General features: G+C 34.1%; 2 protein-coding genes across 5 annotated transcripts; one reads left to right on the plus strand and one right to left on the minus strand.

Annotated features, from left to right (window-relative positions):
• Positions 1 to 209: 209 nt before the first annotated feature.
• LOC108209004 (uncharacterized protein At4g28440) lies at positions 210 to 2622 on the minus strand. Its single transcript, XM_017379677.2, has 2 exons — positions 2282 to 2622; positions 210 to 501 (listed from the first exon to the last, which is right to left on the minus strand). The coding sequence occupies exons 1-2, from the start codon at positions 2529 to 2531 to the stop codon at positions 314 to 316; spliced, it is 438 nt and encodes a 145-aa protein (XP_017235166.1). The 5' UTR covers positions 2532 to 2622; the 3' UTR covers positions 210 to 313.
• A 1236-nt stretch (positions 2623 to 3858) lies between these two features.
• LOC108205867 (pentatricopeptide repeat-containing protein At5g04780, mitochondrial) lies at positions 3859 to 18709 on the plus strand. Of its 4 annotated transcripts, none has more exons than XM_064088255.1 (4): positions 3859 to 4977; positions 7811 to 11315; positions 14149 to 14699; positions 15584 to 18709. In XM_064088255.1, the coding sequence occupies exons 3-4, from the start codon at positions 14569 to 14571 to the stop codon at positions 18432 to 18434; spliced, it is 2982 nt and encodes a 993-aa protein (XP_063944325.1). In that variant the 5' UTR covers positions 3859 to 4977; positions 7811 to 11315; positions 14149 to 14568; the 3' UTR covers positions 18435 to 18709. The 4 variants fall into 4 exon arrangements, 3 of the variants coding, with proteins under 3 accessions (XP_063944325.1, XP_063944326.1, XP_063944327.1); XM_064088256.1 differs by having other exon boundaries at positions 14149 to 14355; XM_064088257.1 differs by having other exon boundaries at positions 14149 to 14258.
• Positions 18710 to 18940: the final 231 nt, after the last annotated feature.

An 18940-nucleotide genomic window follows, 5' to 3' on the forward strand; every position in this document is an offset into this window, starting at 1 on the left:
GACCACAGAGACCTGATATAAACACACATTAAGATATATCTTGGAAGCTAAAACCAGAATTTTTTAGGAAGAAGTGCAATAGTCTAGTGGTGGTCAAATCTTCACCCATTGATATGTATAAAGCAAAGCAAGCAATTTGGGGTCACTTTTACAAGCAAACTACTCAACTTGACATTCAATTACCCATATTATCAAATGACAGGCATAGATAACTCCAAAAGATTTGTATACCAAACCGGTTGTGACAGAATTTTATGTCAGTACATCTTATGGCAATTAATAAAGATAGACTAAAGGTAAGGAATCTTAATCATCATACTTCAACATTGACCAACTCATACTCAACTAGAGACAAATTGTTGTCTTCTTTAACCTCAAATTTCGCAGGTTCAGTGACTTCAACACGGCCCCACTTGTCAACAGCTAGCCTCATAGAACCCTTAAACATGTCAATCTTAGAATTCCGTATGATAACTGTTGTTCCGGGCTTCATCAAGTCAACTGCAAAAAAGCAAGACACCTTTACATTAACAAGAAATACTGACCTATATAATGATAATAAAGCATTATGAAGAGAAGTTATGCCATTATGTAGTGTACGTTTCTCATTGCTAGGCAAAGTTACAACAATCAACTATGAAATTTAACAAAATTTTACAAAATGCTGATAAAAGTGAGTCGCCTACAACATGAGTAAAAATCAACACAAATTTGTGTACACTACCATCAAATATAAAGAAGTAGATATAAAACTAACTGGTAAAGGTCACTTGTACATTTAACACTTGTACAAGTTCGTGCATTAAAAACATTTTATAAGTCAATAGTACATAATAGACATTACCCACGCCCACATTTCTACATACAAGACATACTAGTTGAACTTCGATGGTTAGGAACCAATGGCATGGTCAAACTTAGATGGTTTTGACTACTGGTTCTACTGAGATGGTCAAAAGATGCGAAAATGTTTATTTTCCTAGTCCTAGCTCCAATTCAATGACATAAGCTCAACTTGTTCATCTACAATACACTTGCGAACTCGTTCTAAGTTTCACAACTAATCTACTACTTCTATATAAACTTGAACTCAAGTGCATTGAGCAAAACCTCAGGCTCAATTTTGTGCACTGTTGCATAGACTTTGTAAAGGCTGCATATGAAAATCACTGCTTCCAGTTATCCTTATGCATAAAAGAAAAGTATGCACTGACAATATTAGTCATTGGCCTCAAACACTTCCTTCCCCTAACATAAACATATAAATAGTTCTGTGCCTAGTCCCTTATATAGGGACTTCAAAATTTTCACATGCATCTCAAAGTGCATGATATAATGCTATAAATTTTATATTACCTTTTCTTTTTTATTTCATATACATATCCTGCTTTAAAAATTTTCATGTTTATACATTTAAAGTTCAAAATATATATAATCATTAATATGTTTACTTATATAATACTATAATATAACTACTTTTGAAAATGCTTTGAGATGCATGCAAAAAATTCAAACTGCAATATACAAGGGAACAGAGGAGTAACATCTCTTAATAATATAGTTAATCTCAGGCTTTTGTAGTAAATGAAGGGTATAGCAAATATATTGCATAGCTTCGGTTTAGAGCGTTAAGAAAAACTATAAAACCGCTATACATTACCAACAACCGAAACTGAAAGCACATTATCGACTTCTGATACCTAAGCAAGGATATAGCAAACATATTGTATAGCTTTAGTTGTTAAAAAAATTACAGAGGTGCTAGACAAAACCACCAATCAAAACTTATAAGATACTAATACCTATAAGATGCCACTCTAAGTAATATTTGAAACAATAATATTTTACACACACACACACACACACAAACACTTCTTCATTATTATCCTTGTTTTAAGAAATTATTAGCTCTACTACAGTAAAGACCTTAGTACAATTTAGTTATACTCTCGAACAGTTAAAAAATCAACATTCATGTACACAAACACTCACACGCCGTCTAAACACTAAACGTAAAAAATATGCACATCAAACACACCTAACTTTGGCAACATTATTATTACGTAACAAATACGCAAACAATTACAAAATTCCACGCACTGACACAGACATTGCCAATCTACAGTGACAGTAATCGACATAACATACGAGCAGACAAAAGAATCTAGATCTAGCATTCACCGAATCAAAACACGACAACACATCCAAACCACAAAATTCATCAAACACAAACACAAACACACAGACAAAATGCTATCAAGAAAGGGATAGAAATAAAGACCTTGGTCATTACGAGCAGTGAAGAGAATAGAAGCAGTGTCATCACCAATTAGGCACTCAGCGATGCGAGTATTGCCGGAATTACGGATCGATTTCTTGTCGAGAACAGTGGTGGAAGACACGACTTTGACGGTGAGATTGTGGCCTTTCGTGCCGGGTTTCAGATCGTTTACTTTCACGAACACAGGCTTTCGCTTTGCGGGCACGCTGGCGGCTCCTTCTTGTTGTTGATTAGTGTTCGTCGTCGCCATTGAAATTGATGAAATGTGAAACCCTAACCCTAATTTTGATTTCGCCTAATTGAGGATGTGTGTGGCTTTCGAGATTGTTTTGTTTATATAGCACTGATTTTAAGTAAAAGACGAAGTTTCCATTTTAAAATGACTTAATTACCAAAAAAACTATATAACTATCGTGTTTTTTTCAGTTTAACCATAATAGTATATTTGTTGCAGGATAATGCAAGTAACTTTAAAAAACTTATTTTAAAAACCCATTCTCACTAGTTCATAACCATGGTTAAGTTAAAATTAAGATGAGTGCCACATATATTATCAAGTTATTAATGAAATTATTTGGTACATGGGTTTTATTAATACTTTTACTATCTCATTAAGGGTCAAAATCCTAATTCACGATCTACACTAACACAGAGCGTACTAAAATTTATGTTCGAAGGCGACGATGTTAGTGTGACTTTTTGGAACCACCGTCTATCAGGTACTGTATATCGATTATTTATCATGCGATTTATATTAATTTATATCAAATTGATAATTTTATTTAAGAAAAAATAGATTTTTCCGTCACCAAACTTATTGTGTATTTAGAAACTTAGCAATAAATTATGATTTATTTGTCACTGGTGTTAGGTTCGGATTTTTTTTGTCACTGATGTTAGATTCGGATTTGATTATCAACACTATATTATTCTTTTTAGCATTATTAAAATATTGTGGTAGTTTGCAATATTTTGGTGATCTGATGACGAGAGTTTTACACGCATTTTAATACTTCTAAAAAATTTAGTTTGATAAATTATTTTATTATTTTTTCTAAATAAAAATTTATCACTTGAATTTTTATACACAAAAAGAAAATGTAAATATAGCTGACTTTTAATGTATGTATAATAAATTATGTAAAATTTTAAAATTAAATTAAAAAAATTGATGTCTTATGTGACATTCATGTCAGCTATGAATTAACTATGGTTAAAGATTCATTAAAATTGGGTTATGTCAAATTGATTTTGTATACTTAGTTGCATTACTCTGCAACAAAAACAGTTTTATGGTTAAAATGAAAAAATCACATAAGTTTAATAGTTTTTTTGGTAATTAAGTCTTTTAAAATTGAAAAAGAAAACTTACCTCGTCTCGTTTCATCAATAAAATTTGGTAAATTGGAGTATAAAATTTTAATTAATGTATATAAATTTCACATTTTTTTACTCTAATCAAGAAGAACTTATTTTAAACTCAGCTAAATGGCCCCTTCATGTTGCAGCAAACCGAAGTAGTAACATTATTTATTCTCGTGGAGTTTGGATTTTACAATTGTAAGAGGTAATGTAATAACCCGGATTTTAAAAATATTTTTATTAATATTATAAATGATTTTCTTAAAAAGAAAGGAATAAGATTTAATATTTTATTCCAGTTTAATGAGTTTTCAAGGTTTTATATTTAAACCCCGGGTTATTGTGTTATTGATAAATAATTGTAATTTCAAAATGGATTTTCATATAAAAATTCTGTATGAATATTATGTGAGTATATGTGTTATGTGATGAAGTGGTAGTGGTGAATTTGTTTGTTAATTAGTTATGATTAATTATTAATATTATATGATTAATATATGAATTTTTGTGAATTTTGTGTTATCCAGTTTATTGAGCTGACTGCTCATATGTGTTCGTATCTGAGAGATTTCAATTTCTATATGCTCAGGAGAAAATATAGTTTATTTGGATATTTTCATATCGATTTATGGAATGTTAGTTGATTTTATAATCGATTTACGGATTTAATTGCGTATATTTATATTTATTGATTAATTATTTGACTTCCGTAAAACCGTCCACTCGTAACGAGGTAGCAAATTTTCTTTCCGGAAGTTTCAACAAAACTCACCTTTAGCCTAATTTGAATATTCCGGACATTTTTCGTGTTTTGACTTTTTCGATCCGGAGTACGGTTTTCCCCGTAGTCGGTCCGGCGGAGTTTTTCGGGTATTGTAATTGTTGATAATTATCCAGTTTGTCTCGATAAACGTGAACCGAGATATTTTCTTCATCCTTATCATGTAATAATTGCAGTGGGACCCGCAGACCAATAATTGAGTTAAAAAGCCCCGTTTTGATGATTATCTTGAAAACTAGTACCGATTGGACCCCACTTTCTTAATATAAAGCTATTAAATACGTATTTTCATGTCATAAACGATCCAAAGGGGTACCAATTATTTGTAAGTATAAATATACCTTTCTAGAGCTTATTTTCACCCGTAAAATCATTTCACCAGTTTCTCCGCACGATAATCGAGAGAAACCGAGCGGTGTTCTTCGTGTTCTTCATATTCAAACGAGGATTTGAAGGTGTTATTGGAATCCGATGGAGGCGTATGAATAGTCAAAACGAAGATATCGATGCGTAGAATCAAGTTTAATCATCTGTTTGTGTGCAGATTCAACAGGTGAATTGTTATTAATTTTACAAATTTCGAAATATTATGAGTTAAATAGTGAATTTTTGAAAACGTGTTTGTTTGATTGTTTGGATGATTCCACGTTGTAGAGCATGTTTTTCTCGTCGTTTTGGTATATTATATGTCAAAAACGGAGTTCGATAACATATAGAAAATGAGGTTTAATCTTCAAAAGTCATGTTCTTGGTGTTCTTGAATATTGGCCGGAAAATTTTGAATTCTTGCCGGAGAATCACTTCGGCTTAACCTGGGTAGATGTTAAAGCTATAAAAATGTTCCTGGAGATGAGTAGAATATGTGTATATGATCATTTGTGGTGTTGGAGCCGTAATGGAGGTGCCGGAATCTGGAAAACGGACGTCGCCGGCGTCCGTTCTTCGGATTTTTCCGGCTGATTCGAGAGCTTCCAGCATGATTTAAGAGTGTAATCATGTTTTTGAGTGGTTGAAGGACAGATCTGGAGTTTTTGGGGATGTGGGGTGGCCGGGAACGCTAGTTCCGGCGAGAGCAGGGGTGGCCGGCGGCAAATTGCCGTTTGGCCACCCAACTTACGAAAATGGTGAAGTTTTGATACTGGGGTTTCAATTCTGACGAATTGACCCCTGTAACTTTGAAAAGTTACACTTTACACCCTTGCCAGAAACTTTCAAAAACTTACAAAATAAACCTTTTGATTTAATTTTTAAAAATTGTTTTATTTAATTATTTTAAATTCCAAAAATAGTTTTTAATTATTTCTTTATTTAAAAATAAATCTAAATTGATTTATTAATTAATTTTAATTAGTAATTAATTATTTTAATTAGTCAATTAATTTAAATATTAATTGATTAATTATTTTAATTAATTATTAATTGATTTTAATTGATTAATTAATTGGATTTAATTAATCCTTTTTGATTTAAAAATTCCGAAAAATAGTTTCGAGCTTTGAAATATTTTTCTAAATTATGTTCAAGGCTCGACAATTGTTTATGAATAATTTCAAGTCCAGTTTTGAGCATCCGGACTTGATTATTTATTTGAAAAATGATTCTTTTATCCGTTTTAATTCCGAAAAAATGTTTAAAAATTCCAGAAAATTCCCGAAAAATCATTTTTAACCCAAGAGTTGATTTGATATCAATCGGGGTGGGAAACCTTATGTGTAATGTGTTGTCTGCTATTGGTTGGATGTGTTATGTGCCGATAGGAGAGTGAGAAAACTGTTTTGAGCATAACTTTTGATCCGTAAGTCGGAATCAAGTGAAACGAAAGAGAGACAGAAGCTTATAAAGTCTAGTTTGATATAACATAATATTATGATGGAGTCGAGAATGTGAATAATTTTTGTTAAATGTGCAAATGGTGATTATATGTTATTTGATTGCTATTAATTGATGAGTACGTGATATATATGTCTATTCCTGATATTATATATGTGATAAATGACTTATATGACATAGTGTCATGATTTGATTAATATTGGATAAGAACATATGGATTATGGTGATTGGATTTGGTTGGTTGATTGTTGATGGAGATAGGATAACATGTGGATAGTCTAATAAATAGACGAGATGCTGTCAAATTTTCGATAGGACTTATATGATAACTGATTTGTGATATGTTATGTGGAATATGACTTGACTATATGGTAGAGTCAAAGCATGATACGTGTTAAGTGATATGTGATAAGTTTAAAGGGGTATATAAGTGGGTATCGATATGCGTGATATGTATATACGATCGATTGATTAGTGATTATATTATTATCTTATTCTCGTTAAGGATTGGACGAGACGTGGATGACCGAAGACGTTCAGAAGGACAAGTGGTGTTCCAAAGCGAATAAAGAATGAGTCGAGTAAGCGAAGTGCTGTGGCGAATAGAGTATAGCTAGAGATGGTCTAGAGATTATAAGATGCATATATTGTGAAAGTGGAAAGTTGAGAATGAGCTGTGAGACGGGAGTCAGATTTAAGGCAAGTATCCTATACCCTTCTTTTGGATATCTTGCGATTATTCTGATCCATTATTCTCGTATGTGTTGCAAATATTCGTTCCTCTCTTTTTCATATTTGGCAAGTGCAAATATTTTTATCCATCCTTTTCTAATCCTCAAAAAATTCAGATAATTCCAGTTTTACAAATTAATTCGAAGTTCAGATTGTCATTGAAGCATGTGTTGCTCAGTGATGATTAGAACCTAGAATGACTTGGGATCTTCTTGATTATTCAACCCGCCATTGTCATGCTGGTTTAGCAGGCTAAATTCAGTTGCTTAGCCGATAATGGAGGATACTGAATAGTTAAGGATTTCCTGGATTATGATTTATGGAAGGATGGACTCTGGTTTATGAAAAGTTGATTATCAAATGTTTGATTTGGAATTATTTTATCATGGATATTGATTGTGGTTATGTTCTGTTGTTATACGTTGACCTGTTATTGAATTATAGAATTGGATTATTGTTTTTATATAAACCTGTGGACCAGATTCGTGGTCATGTTAGGCCAATGAGTGCCTTGGATCCAGTGATAGAGCATGGCGGGGCCTGCTCGGGGTTAGTGCGGAACTGATCAGCTGCCTAACCTTGGTTTTAATTAAAATGTAATAGTCCAATTCAATAATTCTTTGGAAAGATTGAATTTCTCAGTTTAAATGATGCAAGGTATTGTAAATCATTCTATACAATACCATGAACTCATGAACTCAGGTTGAATTCTCTTATATCTTGAACTCGTGAACTTCTGTTATATCATTTCAGAACTATCATTGTTTATTATTACTTGCTGAGCATTGTTGCTCACCCTTGCTATTCCTTTCTAACCATTTCAGAAAGGCTGAAAGATAAGATGATTGATTGAGATTGTGGATAAGGCTAATGCTAGGCGAGGAGACAGAGTTGAGGATCCAGTGGTCGAGGAGTATTCAGGAAAGTTGATAAGGTTGGTGCTAGCTAGAGTTATGCTATGAAGTTTCAGATGTAAGTCATGGCTGGAGTAAGTTGACAGTGATTCTTCTTATCGAAGATGATCTGATTTGGTAAGGGATGTTGTGTAGTATTAGTGGTGGATTCTAATTTCAATACTGTAACCTGGAAGCGATCCTGTTGTTTTTGGGGGTTAAAATGTTCTCTTTCGAATCAGCTATTAAAGTTTAAATGTTCTCTGAAAAGTTCTTTTATGATGGTTTTCAAATTTAAAATTCAGGTTTTGAAATCATTTGATTTATGTTCTCATACAAATCTTTTATTAAATGTTTCAAGTTTTAAATTCTTGTGGATTTTCATTATCTTTAATAAAAATACAGGGTTTCACAAGTGTTTTAAAAAGGGTTTTGTGTGGTGACGTCAGAATCCAGACCCCCGGATTCCTGGACTGTCACAGTTGGTATCAGAGCCACAGGTTATAAGTATTTGAAATTAGAATATAGATCATAGTTATAGGTTTTCTAGAGAAGAATGTTGGGTGACCTCGGATAGAGGTATTGTGAGACTATTTAGAAATAGTCTAGGGATGTGATAGAGAAATAGAATCTAGTTAAATGATTAAGTTGAGTGCATAAGTTTAAAGAGATTTTGATTCCTAAGTTAGACATATGATTTTTAGTATGTTGACTAATTGAGATGATGAATTGTGAGAAAGGTCAGTATTAGACCTATACAGAAGAGTTTGATAATGAATGACTGAGTTGAAAATGGTGAGAATGCAGAGTTCAGAGTATTCTGACTATACTGCATATTTGAAATTAGATTATTGTATTGATTTGAGGATGATATAAATGCATGGTTCATAGTATGTTGACCATGTCAGATATTTGAAAGATGTATATTGTTTTGGAGTGAAGATATGAACAGTAAGTGTAGAGTATGAGTTGTATTGGATTAGAAGGAGAGATTGGTAGATAGAAGTTGATAGGTGAGAAGTGAATGATAGAGAGTACGTGGAATTGAGTCCAGTTATTAGAGATGATGTCTACGAGTAAGTTAGAACGTTAGTCCTCGACGACAACGCTTCGAGCTAATCGGGACTTCAAACGATATCAAGGTGGGCCCATAACCCACAGGTTGACGATCCAAACGATTGAAGATATGTTACATGTCATGCTATGGGCTTCAAAGGCAATTGGGATGAAATAATGTAAACTACTTGGGCCAGACTTATTACGAACAATGACATCTTACGACGCTATTACGATTGAACGTCGATCAATTATCGAGAAGGTTGAAAAGGAGATATACAACGAACGATGATTTTTGAAGTAGAGCAGTAATTTGAGAAGACCTTGGCAGTACCTCTCTTCAACTAAAGATTCTTTTGATTATATGTTTTTCATCAGTGAGTTATTATGATATCATTTCGATAAACGAGATTTTCAATTTCTCAAATTCTAAGGTGACATTGATATTGATTATTGGTATGAGTTGGAAAGCAAAGATGTGTGATAAAGGTTTGTTGTGAAGAGATAGTGACATTCCTTGATATTCTTTCATCATCCTTGATATCCCTTGATGTTCTTTGATATTCTCGAGATTCTTTGATATTCTTTGATATTCCTTAACATTTCTTCAATTTGATTGGGATGAACAACCCTATTTATAGGGGACACAAGGTATACCTGTCTGTGTGATAGGAGTTGGATGGGACGCCATCACTTGTGTGTGTTGTGATTACAAGAAGGTTAACAACCTTTAGTAGTGTCTAATGTGGACACGCAACACCAAGTTCGTTGATCATATAGATCTCTCAGTCACTCCTTTATTCAAAGGTGATCTACCTTGAAAACATCTTGTTCTATTCAAAATTCCCAAAGATTGATTCTTGGGAAATGAATTCTGCAATTGCGAAAGTTGATTCTCCAATTTCTTTAAAGCTAAAGGTATGCCAAGGCCGATCAAAGGTGTATGATGATACGTTATGACGAAGCGTATAGTGGAATCTCCTAAGTAATACGTTTTAGTTTCTTCGGAGGATTCCGAGGACGGAATCCTTATAAGGGGGGTAGAATGTAATATCCCGTATTATTAAATTTAGATTTGATTATTATAAATCTATTTGTCTAAATATTGTTGTTGGCTTTAATTGAAAAGTGAATTGATTATGTGAATAGTTTTATATGAGTATACTTGTTCTATGGATTAATATGGATTATACTGATTATGCGTCCTCCTTCTTTCTCGGATTCCGAGGACGGAATCCCTATAAGGAGGGTAGATTGTAATAACCCGGATTTTAAAAATATTTTTATTAATATTATAAATGATTTTCTTAAAAAGAAAGGAATAAGATTTAATATTTTATTCCAGTTTAATGAGTTTTCAAGGTTTTATATTTAAACCCCGGGTTATTGTGTTATTGATAAATAATTGTAATTTCAAAATGGATTTTCATATAAAAATTCTGTATGAATATTATGTGAGTATATGTGTTATGTGATGAAGTGGTAGTGGTGAATTTGTTTGTTAATTAGTTATGATTAATTATTAATATTATATGATTAATATATGAATTTTTGTGAATTTTGTGTTATCCAGTTTATTGAGCTGACTGCTCATATGTGTTCGTATCTGAGAGATTTCAATTTCTATATGCTCAGGAGAAAATATAGTTTATTTGGATATTTTCATATCGATTTATGGAATGTTAGTTGATTTTATAATCGATTTACGGATTTAATTGCGTATATTTATATTTATTGATTAATTATTTGACTTCCGTAAAACCGTCCACTCGTAACGAGGTAGCAAATTTTCTTTCCGGAAGTTTCAACAAAACTCACCTTTAGCCTAATTTGAATATTCCGGACATTTTTCGTGTTTTGACTTTTTCGATCCGGAGTACGGTTTTCCCCGTAGTCGGTCCGGCGGAGTTTTTCGGGTATTGTAATTGTTGATAATTATCCAGTTTGTCTCGATAAACGTGAACCGAGATATTTTCTTCATCCTTATCATGTAATAATTGCAGTGGGACCCGCAGACCAATAATTGAGTTAAAAAGCCCCGTTTTGATGATTATCTTGAAAACTAGTACCGATTGGACCCCACTTTCTTAATATAAAGCTATTAAATACGTATTTTCATGTCATAAACGATCCAAAGGGGTACCAATTATTTGTAAGTATAAATATACCTTTCTAGAGCTTATTTTCACCCGTAAAATCATTTCACCAGTTTCTCCGCACGATAATCGAGAGAAACCGAGCGGTGTTCTTCGTGTTCTTCATATTCAAACGAGGATTTGAAGGTGTTATTGGAATCCGATGGAGGCGTATGAATAGTCAAAACGAAGATATCGATGCGTAGAATCAAGTTTAATCATCTGTTTGTGTGCAGATTCAACAGGTGAATTGTTATTAATTTTACAAATTTCGAAATATTATGAGTTAAATAGTGAATTTTTGAAAACGTGTTTGTTTGATTGTTTGGATGATTCCACGTTGTAGAGCATGTTTTTCTCGTCGTTTTGGTATATTATATGTCAAAAACGGAGTTCGATAACATATAGAAAATGAGGTTTAATCTTCAAAAGTCATGTTCTTGGTGTTCTTGAATATTGGCCGGAAAATTTTGAATTCTTGCCGGAGAATCACTTCGGCTTAACCTGGGTAGATGTTAAAGCTATAAAAATGTTCCTGGAGATGAGTAGAATATGTGTATATGATCATTTGTGGTGTTGGAGCCGTAATGGAGGTGCCGGAATCTGGAAAACGGACGTCGCCGGCGTCCGTTCTTCGGATTTTTCCGGCTGATTCGAGAGCTTCCAGCATGATTTAAGAGTGTAATCATGTTTTTGAGTGGTTGAAGGACAGATCTGGAGTTTTTGGGGATGTGGGGTGGCCGGGAACGCTAGTTCCGGCGAGAGCAGGGGTGGCCGGCGGCAAATTGCCGTTTGGCCACCCAACTTACGAAAATGGTGAAGTTTTGATACTGGGGTTTCAATTCTGACGAATTGACCCCTGTAACTTTGAAAAGTTACACTTTACACCCTTGCCAGAAACTTTCAAAAACTTACAAAATAAACCTTTTGATTTAATTTTTAAAAATTGTTTTATTTAATTATTTTAAATTCCAAAAATAGTTTTTAATTATTTCTTTATTTAAAAATAAATCTAAATTGATTTATTAATTAATTTTAATTAGTAATTAATTATTTTAATTAGTCAATTAATTTAAATATTAATTGATTAATTATTTTAATTAATTATTAATTGATTTTAATTGATTAATTAATTGGATTTAATTAATCCTTTTTGATTTAAAAATTCCGAAAAATAGTTTCGAGCTTTGAAATATTTTTCTAAATTATGTTCAAGGCTCGACAATTGTTTATGAATAATTTCAAGTCCAGTTTTGAGCATCCGGACTTGATTATTTATTTGAAAAATGATTCTTTTATCCGTTTTAATTCCGAAAAAATGTTTAAAAATTCCAGAAAATTCCCGAAAAATCATTTTTAACCCAAGAGTTGATTTGATATCAATCGGGGTGGGAAACCTTATGTGTAATGTGTTGTCTGCTATTGGTTGGATGTGTTATGTGCCGATAGGAGAGTGAGAAAACTGTTTTGAGCATAACTTTTGATCCGTAAGTCGGAATCAAGTGAAACGAAAGAGAGACAGAAGCTTATAAAGTCTAGTTTGATATAACATAATATTATGATGGAGTCGAGAATGTGAATAATTTTTGTTAAATGTGCAAATGGTGATTATATGTTATTTGATTGCTATTAATTGATGAGTACGTGATATATATGTCTATTCCTGATATTATATATGTGATAAATGACTTATATGACATAGTGTCATGATTTGATTAATATTGGATAAGAACATATGGATTATGGTGATTGGATTTGGTTGGTTGATTGTTGATGGAGATAGGATAACATGTGGATAGTCTAATAAATAGACGAGATGCTGTCAAATTTTCGATAGGACTTATATGATAACTGATTTGTGATATGTTATGTGGAATATGACTTGACTATATGGTAGAGTCAAAGCATGATACGTGTTAAGTGATATGTGATAAGTTTAAAGGGGTATATAAGTGGGTATCGATATGCGTGATATGTATATACGATCGATTGATTAGTGATTATATTATTATCTTATTCTCGTTAAGGATTGGACGAGACGTGGATGACCGAAGACGTTCAGAAGGACAAGTGGTGTTCCAAAGCGAATAAAGAATGAGTCGAGTAAGCGAAGTGCTGTGGCGAATAGAGTATAGCTAGAGATGGTCTAGAGATTATAAGATGCATATATTGTGAAAGTGGAAAGTTGAGAATGAGCTGTGAGACGGGAGTCAGATTTAAGGCAAGTATCCTATACCCTTCTTTTGGATATCTTGCGATTATTCTGATCCATTATTCTCGTATGTGTTGCAAATATTCGTTCCTCTCTTTTTCATATTTGGCAAGTGCAAATATTTTTATCCATCCTTTTCTAATCCTCAAAAAATTCAGATAATTCCAGTTTTACAAATTAATTCGAAGTTCAGATTGTCATTGAAGCATGTGTTGCTCAGTGATGATTAGAACCTAGAATGACTTGGGATCTTCTTGATTATTCAACCCGCCATTGTCATGCTGGTTTAGCAGGCTAAATTCAGTTGCTTAGCCGATAATGGAGGATACTGAATAGTTAAGGATTTCCTGGATTATGATTTATGGAAGGATGGACTCTGGTTTATGAAAAGTTGATTATCAAATGTTTGATTTGGAATTATTTTATCATGGATATTGATTGTGGTTATGTTCTGTTGTTATACGTTGACCTGTTATTGAATTATAGAATTGGATTATTGTTTTTATATAAACCTGTGGACCAGATTCGTGGTCATGTTAGGCCAATGAGTGCCTTGGATCCAGTGATAGAGCATGGCGGGGCCTGCTCGGGGTTAGTGCGGAACTGATCAGCTGCCTAACCTTGGTTTTAATTAAAATGTAATAGTCCAATTCAATAATTCTTTGGAAAGATTGAATTTCTCAGTTTAAATGATGCAAGGTATTGTAAATCATTCTATACAATACCATGAACTCATGAACTCAGGTTGAATTCTCTTATATCTTGAACTCGTGAACTTCTGTTATATCATTTCAGAACTATCATTGTTTATTATTACTTGCTGAGCATTGTTGCTCACCCTTGCTATTCCTTTCTAACCATTTCAGAAAGGCTGAAAGATAAGATGATTGATTGAGATTGTGGATAAGGCTAATGCTAGGCGAGGAGACAGAGTTGAGGATCCAGTGGTCGAGGAGTATTCAGGAAAGTTGATAAGGTTGGTGCTAGCTAGAGTTATGCTATGAAGTTTCAGATGTAAGTCATGGCTGGAGTAAGTTGACAGTGATTCTTCTTATCGAAGATGATCTCATTTGGTAAGGGATGTTGTGTAGTATTAGTGGTGGATTCTAATTTCAATACTGTAACCTGGAAGCGATCCTGTTGTTTTTGGGGGTTAAAATGTTCTCTTTCGAATCAGCTATTAAAGTTTAAATGTTCTCTGAAAAGTTCTTTTATGATGGTTTTCAAATTTAAAATTCAGGTTTTGAAATCATTTGATTTATGTTCTCATACAAATCTTTTATTAAATGTTTCAAGTTTTAAATTCTTGTGGATTTTCATTATCTTTAATAAAAATACAGGGTTTCACAAGTGTTTTAAAAAGGGTTTTGTGTGGTGACGTCAGAATCCAGACCCCCGGATTCCTGGACTGTCACAGGTAATGTATAAGATAATATGTTGTAGAAATAATTTTTAAAACATTAACGCAGGGATGGGCGCGGGGCATTTCGGGGTCGGGAATGTTATCCCCGATCCCCAAATTTAATACACATCTCCTATTATCAACATCAGATCATATTAAAATTAATTAATAATATAAATAAAAGACAATTTTTAAAATTATAAAAAATATTCTATTACAATATATATATAATCGATCAGTAAAAATAAAGATTATTTTTTTAATTTTAATAAATATTATTAAAGATATCTATTTTTTATAATTTATATAGTATAATATGTATAAATATATTATTATTATTATAAATATACAAACGGGGTCGGGGATCGGGGCGGGGAGACACGAATCCCCGACCCCGCCCCGATCCTTGAATTTTTTTATTGAACTTTCCCCGTTCCCCGCCTCATCCTGAAAATTCCGCAAATCCCCGATCTGAATAGGACGGGGATTGGATCGGGGTCGAGCGGGGCGGGTGAATGCTCGTCTCTACTTTAACGCGGTTTTGACTTTTGATCATAGAAGGTTCAAAAATTTCTGATTAATAATTTATTAATTAGAATTGATATGATATTTTATAAAATCAACCGTGAATATTCAAACAAAAATTATACTGGAGTCATGCGAGTGTCATTGAACGATGCTCAGACTAATATATTCGTGCTCATATACAAATTTTTTTTATTTTTTATTTTTGAATATACAAATTTTTAAAATGACAATCCATTTTAACGTCAATAATTCAGTATTCTAAAATTTTCTAATCTTGAAAAATTTAGATAATTGATTAATTATAATTTCCCATTTTTGCTGCGATGTTTACAATTTATAATCAACCACGAGTTAATGTTTTCTTGTCGTAGGGCAAATGGAGCCATGATGTTCAGCAATCTATGTTCCCTCCAAATCTCACTTCGCCAACGACTTTACCTACCTTTTCACTTGTTCTCAACTCCTCCTCACTCTCTCTACTTGACACAATCCTCCTCATCAGCCTCAGCTATTCTCATCAATCCCCAACACAATCACAACATCTCCACTCTCAACTCAGCACCAGATGAAAATTTCAGACCCAACTCACTTCACTTGTCCCAACTCTTATTACAATGTTGTCAATCAAAGTCTCTTAGTTCAGGGCTACAACTTCATGCCCGTGTGACAAAAATTGGGTTGCTCGGAGACGCGACGATACGCAACCATTTGGTGAATTTGTACTCGAAATGTGTTGTTTTTGGGTATGCAAGAAAGGTGATTGATGAAAGTTCTGAACCGGATTTGGTTGCGTGGTCTGCTTTGATATCGGGGTATGCGAAGAATGGGTTTTGTGGAGAAGCGCTTGATGGGTTTCGTGAGATGCATTTGTTGGGGTTGAAGTGTAATGAGTTTACGTTTCCTAGTGCGCTTAAGGCGTGTGCGGTGAAGAAGGATTTGGGGAAGGGGAGGCAGATTCATGGGGTGGTTGTGGTTACGGGGTTTGAGAGTGATGTTTTTGTTGCGAATACTTTGGTTGTTATGTATGCTAAGTGTGGTGAGATTTTGGATTCGAGGAGGCTTTTTGACTGGATTCCTGAACGAAATGTTGTTTCTTGGAATGCGTTGTTTGCTTGTTATACGCAGGGTGATTTTTGTGGAGAGGCGGTGGCTTTGTTTCAGGATATGGTAAGTAGTGGGGTTCGACCTGATGAGTTTAGCTTGTCGACTATATTGAATGCTTGCACAAGTTTACGAGATATTGGACAGGGGAAGAAAATCCACGGGTATTTGGTGAACCTGGGATTTATATCTGATCCGTACTCGGCAAATGCTCTTGTTGATATGTATGCCAAACTGGGACATTTTGAGGATGCTATTGCAGTTTTTGATCATATTGAAATGCCTGATATTGTTTCATGGAATGCTGTTATTGCTGGATGTATCCTTCATGATTTCCATCAGAGGGGTCTTGAACTGTTGAAAAATATGATAGATTCGGGAACTGTTCCGAATATTTTCACTTTTTCAAGTGCTCTTAAAGCTTGTGCGGCACTGGGACTACAATTATTGGGGAAACAGTTGCATGCAAAACTGTTGAAAATTGATTTAAAATTGGATTCATTTGTGAGTGCTGGACTTATTGATATGTATTGCAAGTGCGGATTGACAAAGAACGCAAGGGTGATTTATGATTTATTGCCTGAGAAGGACTTGGTTGCGCTGAATGCACTGATCTCTGGTTACTCACAGAATGGAGGGGAATTTGAAGTGCTATCTTTTTTTGGTGATATGCACAAAGAAGCAATGGGATTTAATGAGGCAACCTTGTTGGCAGTCCTCAACTCCGCTGCCAGCTCACAGGTCACTAGTATAAGTGAGCAAATACATGCACTTTCCGAGAAAGCAGGGTATCTGTCAGATATATATGTCACAAACAGCTTAATCGACTCATATGGAAAATGTAATCAATTAGAAGATGCAACAAGGATATTTGAAGAATCTCGTATTGGGGACTTGGCATCTTTTACATCTTTGATAACCGCTTATGCTCAACATGGAAAAGGGGAAGATGCCCTAAAGCTCTTCGTGAAAATGCAAGAATTGGAGCTCAAGCCAGATTCATTTGTATGTAGTAGTCTTCTAAATGCTTGTGCAAGTTTATCTGCTTATGAACAGGGAAAACAGATACATGCTCATATCGTAAAGTTTGGATTTACATGTGATATTTTTGCTGGCAATTCACTGGTCAACATGTATGCTAAATGTGGAAGCATAGATGATGCTGGTTGTGCATTTTCCGAGGTTTCTCATAGAGGGATAGTTTCTTGGTCTTCAATGATAGGAGGATTTGCTCAACATGGACATGGGAAAGAGGCCATCTATTTATTTGATGAGATGCTTGAAAATGGAATATCTCCAAATCATGTAACTCTAGCTAGTGTCCTCTGTGCCTGTAATCATGCTGGGTTAGTCAATGAAGCAAGGAAATACTTCGACACAATGGAGGAGTTATATGGAATCGAACCAACTCAAGAACACTATGCTTGTATGATTGATATCCTTGGCCGTGCAGGAAAACTGGATGAGGCAATGGAACTTGTTAAGAAAATGCCTTTTGAAGCCAATGGCTCTGTTTGGGGGGCACTTCTTGGTGCTGCAAGGATCCATAAGAATGTTGAAGTTGCGCAGCGTGCTGCTGATATGCTCTTTGTTATTGAACCAGAAAAATCTGGGACGCATGCTCTTCTTGCAAATGTGTATGCGTCGGCTGGGTTGTGGGATGATGTAGCGAAAGTAAGGAGGCGGATGAAAGATAGCAAGGTGAAGAAGGAGCCAGGAATGAGTTGGATTGAAGTGAAAGACAAAGTTTACACATTTATAGTTGGAGACAGAAGCCATTCAAGAAGTAAGGAAATATATGCAAAACTTGAGGAGCTCATCATCCTAATAGGAGAAGCTGGATATGTTCCTGCGCTAGAGACCGATATTCATAATGTTGGACATGGCGAAAAGGAGCTTCTTCTATCCTACCATAGTGAGAAGCTTGCTGTGGCGTTTGGACTCATTGTTACTCCACCAGGAGCCCCAATTAGGGTGAAGAAGAATCTTCGAATTTGTATAGACTGCCATACTTCATTTAAGTTCATTAGTAAAATCGTTACACGAGAGTTAATTATTAGAGACATAAACAGATTCCATCATTTTAAAGATGGTCTGTGTTCTTGTGGTGATTATTGGTAGTATTCGTTGAGCAACACTTCACTTTGTCGAAGAAATGCTAATGTGTACATGACTACCCATTGTTGAAGGCCTGTAGCAGTTCATTCCTGCAGTTTTATCTGACAAAAGGTGATATACAAATAGTTTATCTTTTCCGCCAAAGTTTGGCGGTTTATTGTATTAAAAAGTACTAACAATAGTATCATAGAGCTTTTTTTTTTTTTTTTGCGGATATATTGTAATTCTTTTGCAGATTCTATTTTGGTTCTGAAATACCCGGATAATTGTTATGCTTCTATCTTTCTGTTTTCCTATTCCTACTCAGCTTCCCAGAATCTCATTTGAAGATTTTGCAAAAGTTTAGGATTCATTTTCTGTTGTCAGTGAGTGGTTTACTTGAGTAATGGCTTGGCGAGCCATTACTCAAGAACAAAAGTATGCTAAGTATGTAGAATGCAGAGTAAATATTACAATAAGAATGTAGGATGAAAGGTTACCATAGAGTACAGTGAAATGTAGATTGCAAA

Source organism: Daucus carota, chromosome 2 (assembly GCF_001625215.2).
Source record: "Daucus carota subsp. sativus chromosome 2, DH1 v3.0, whole genome shotgun sequence".
Taxonomy (NCBI): Eukaryota; Viridiplantae; Streptophyta; class Magnoliopsida; order Apiales; family Apiaceae; genus Daucus; species Daucus carota.

Bases quoted from the DNA above. Each gene is read 5' to 3' on its own strand.
- LOC108209004 (XM_017379677.2), bottom strand. From the start codon at position 2,531: ATGGCGACGACGAACACTAATCAACAACAAGAAGGAGCCGCCAGCGTG. The intron at 502-2,281 runs GTCTTTATTTCT...GCTTTTTTGCAG, and splicing joins CACTGCTCGTAATGACCAAG to TTGACTTGATGAAGCCCGGA.
- LOC108205867 (XM_064088255.1), top strand. From the start codon at position 14,569: ATGTTTCAAGTTTTAAATTCTTGTGGATTTTCATTATCTTTAATAAAA. The intron at 14,700-15,583 runs GTAATGTATAAG...TTCTTGTCGTAG, and splicing joins GGATTCCTGGACTGTCACAG to GGCAAATGGAGCCATGATGT.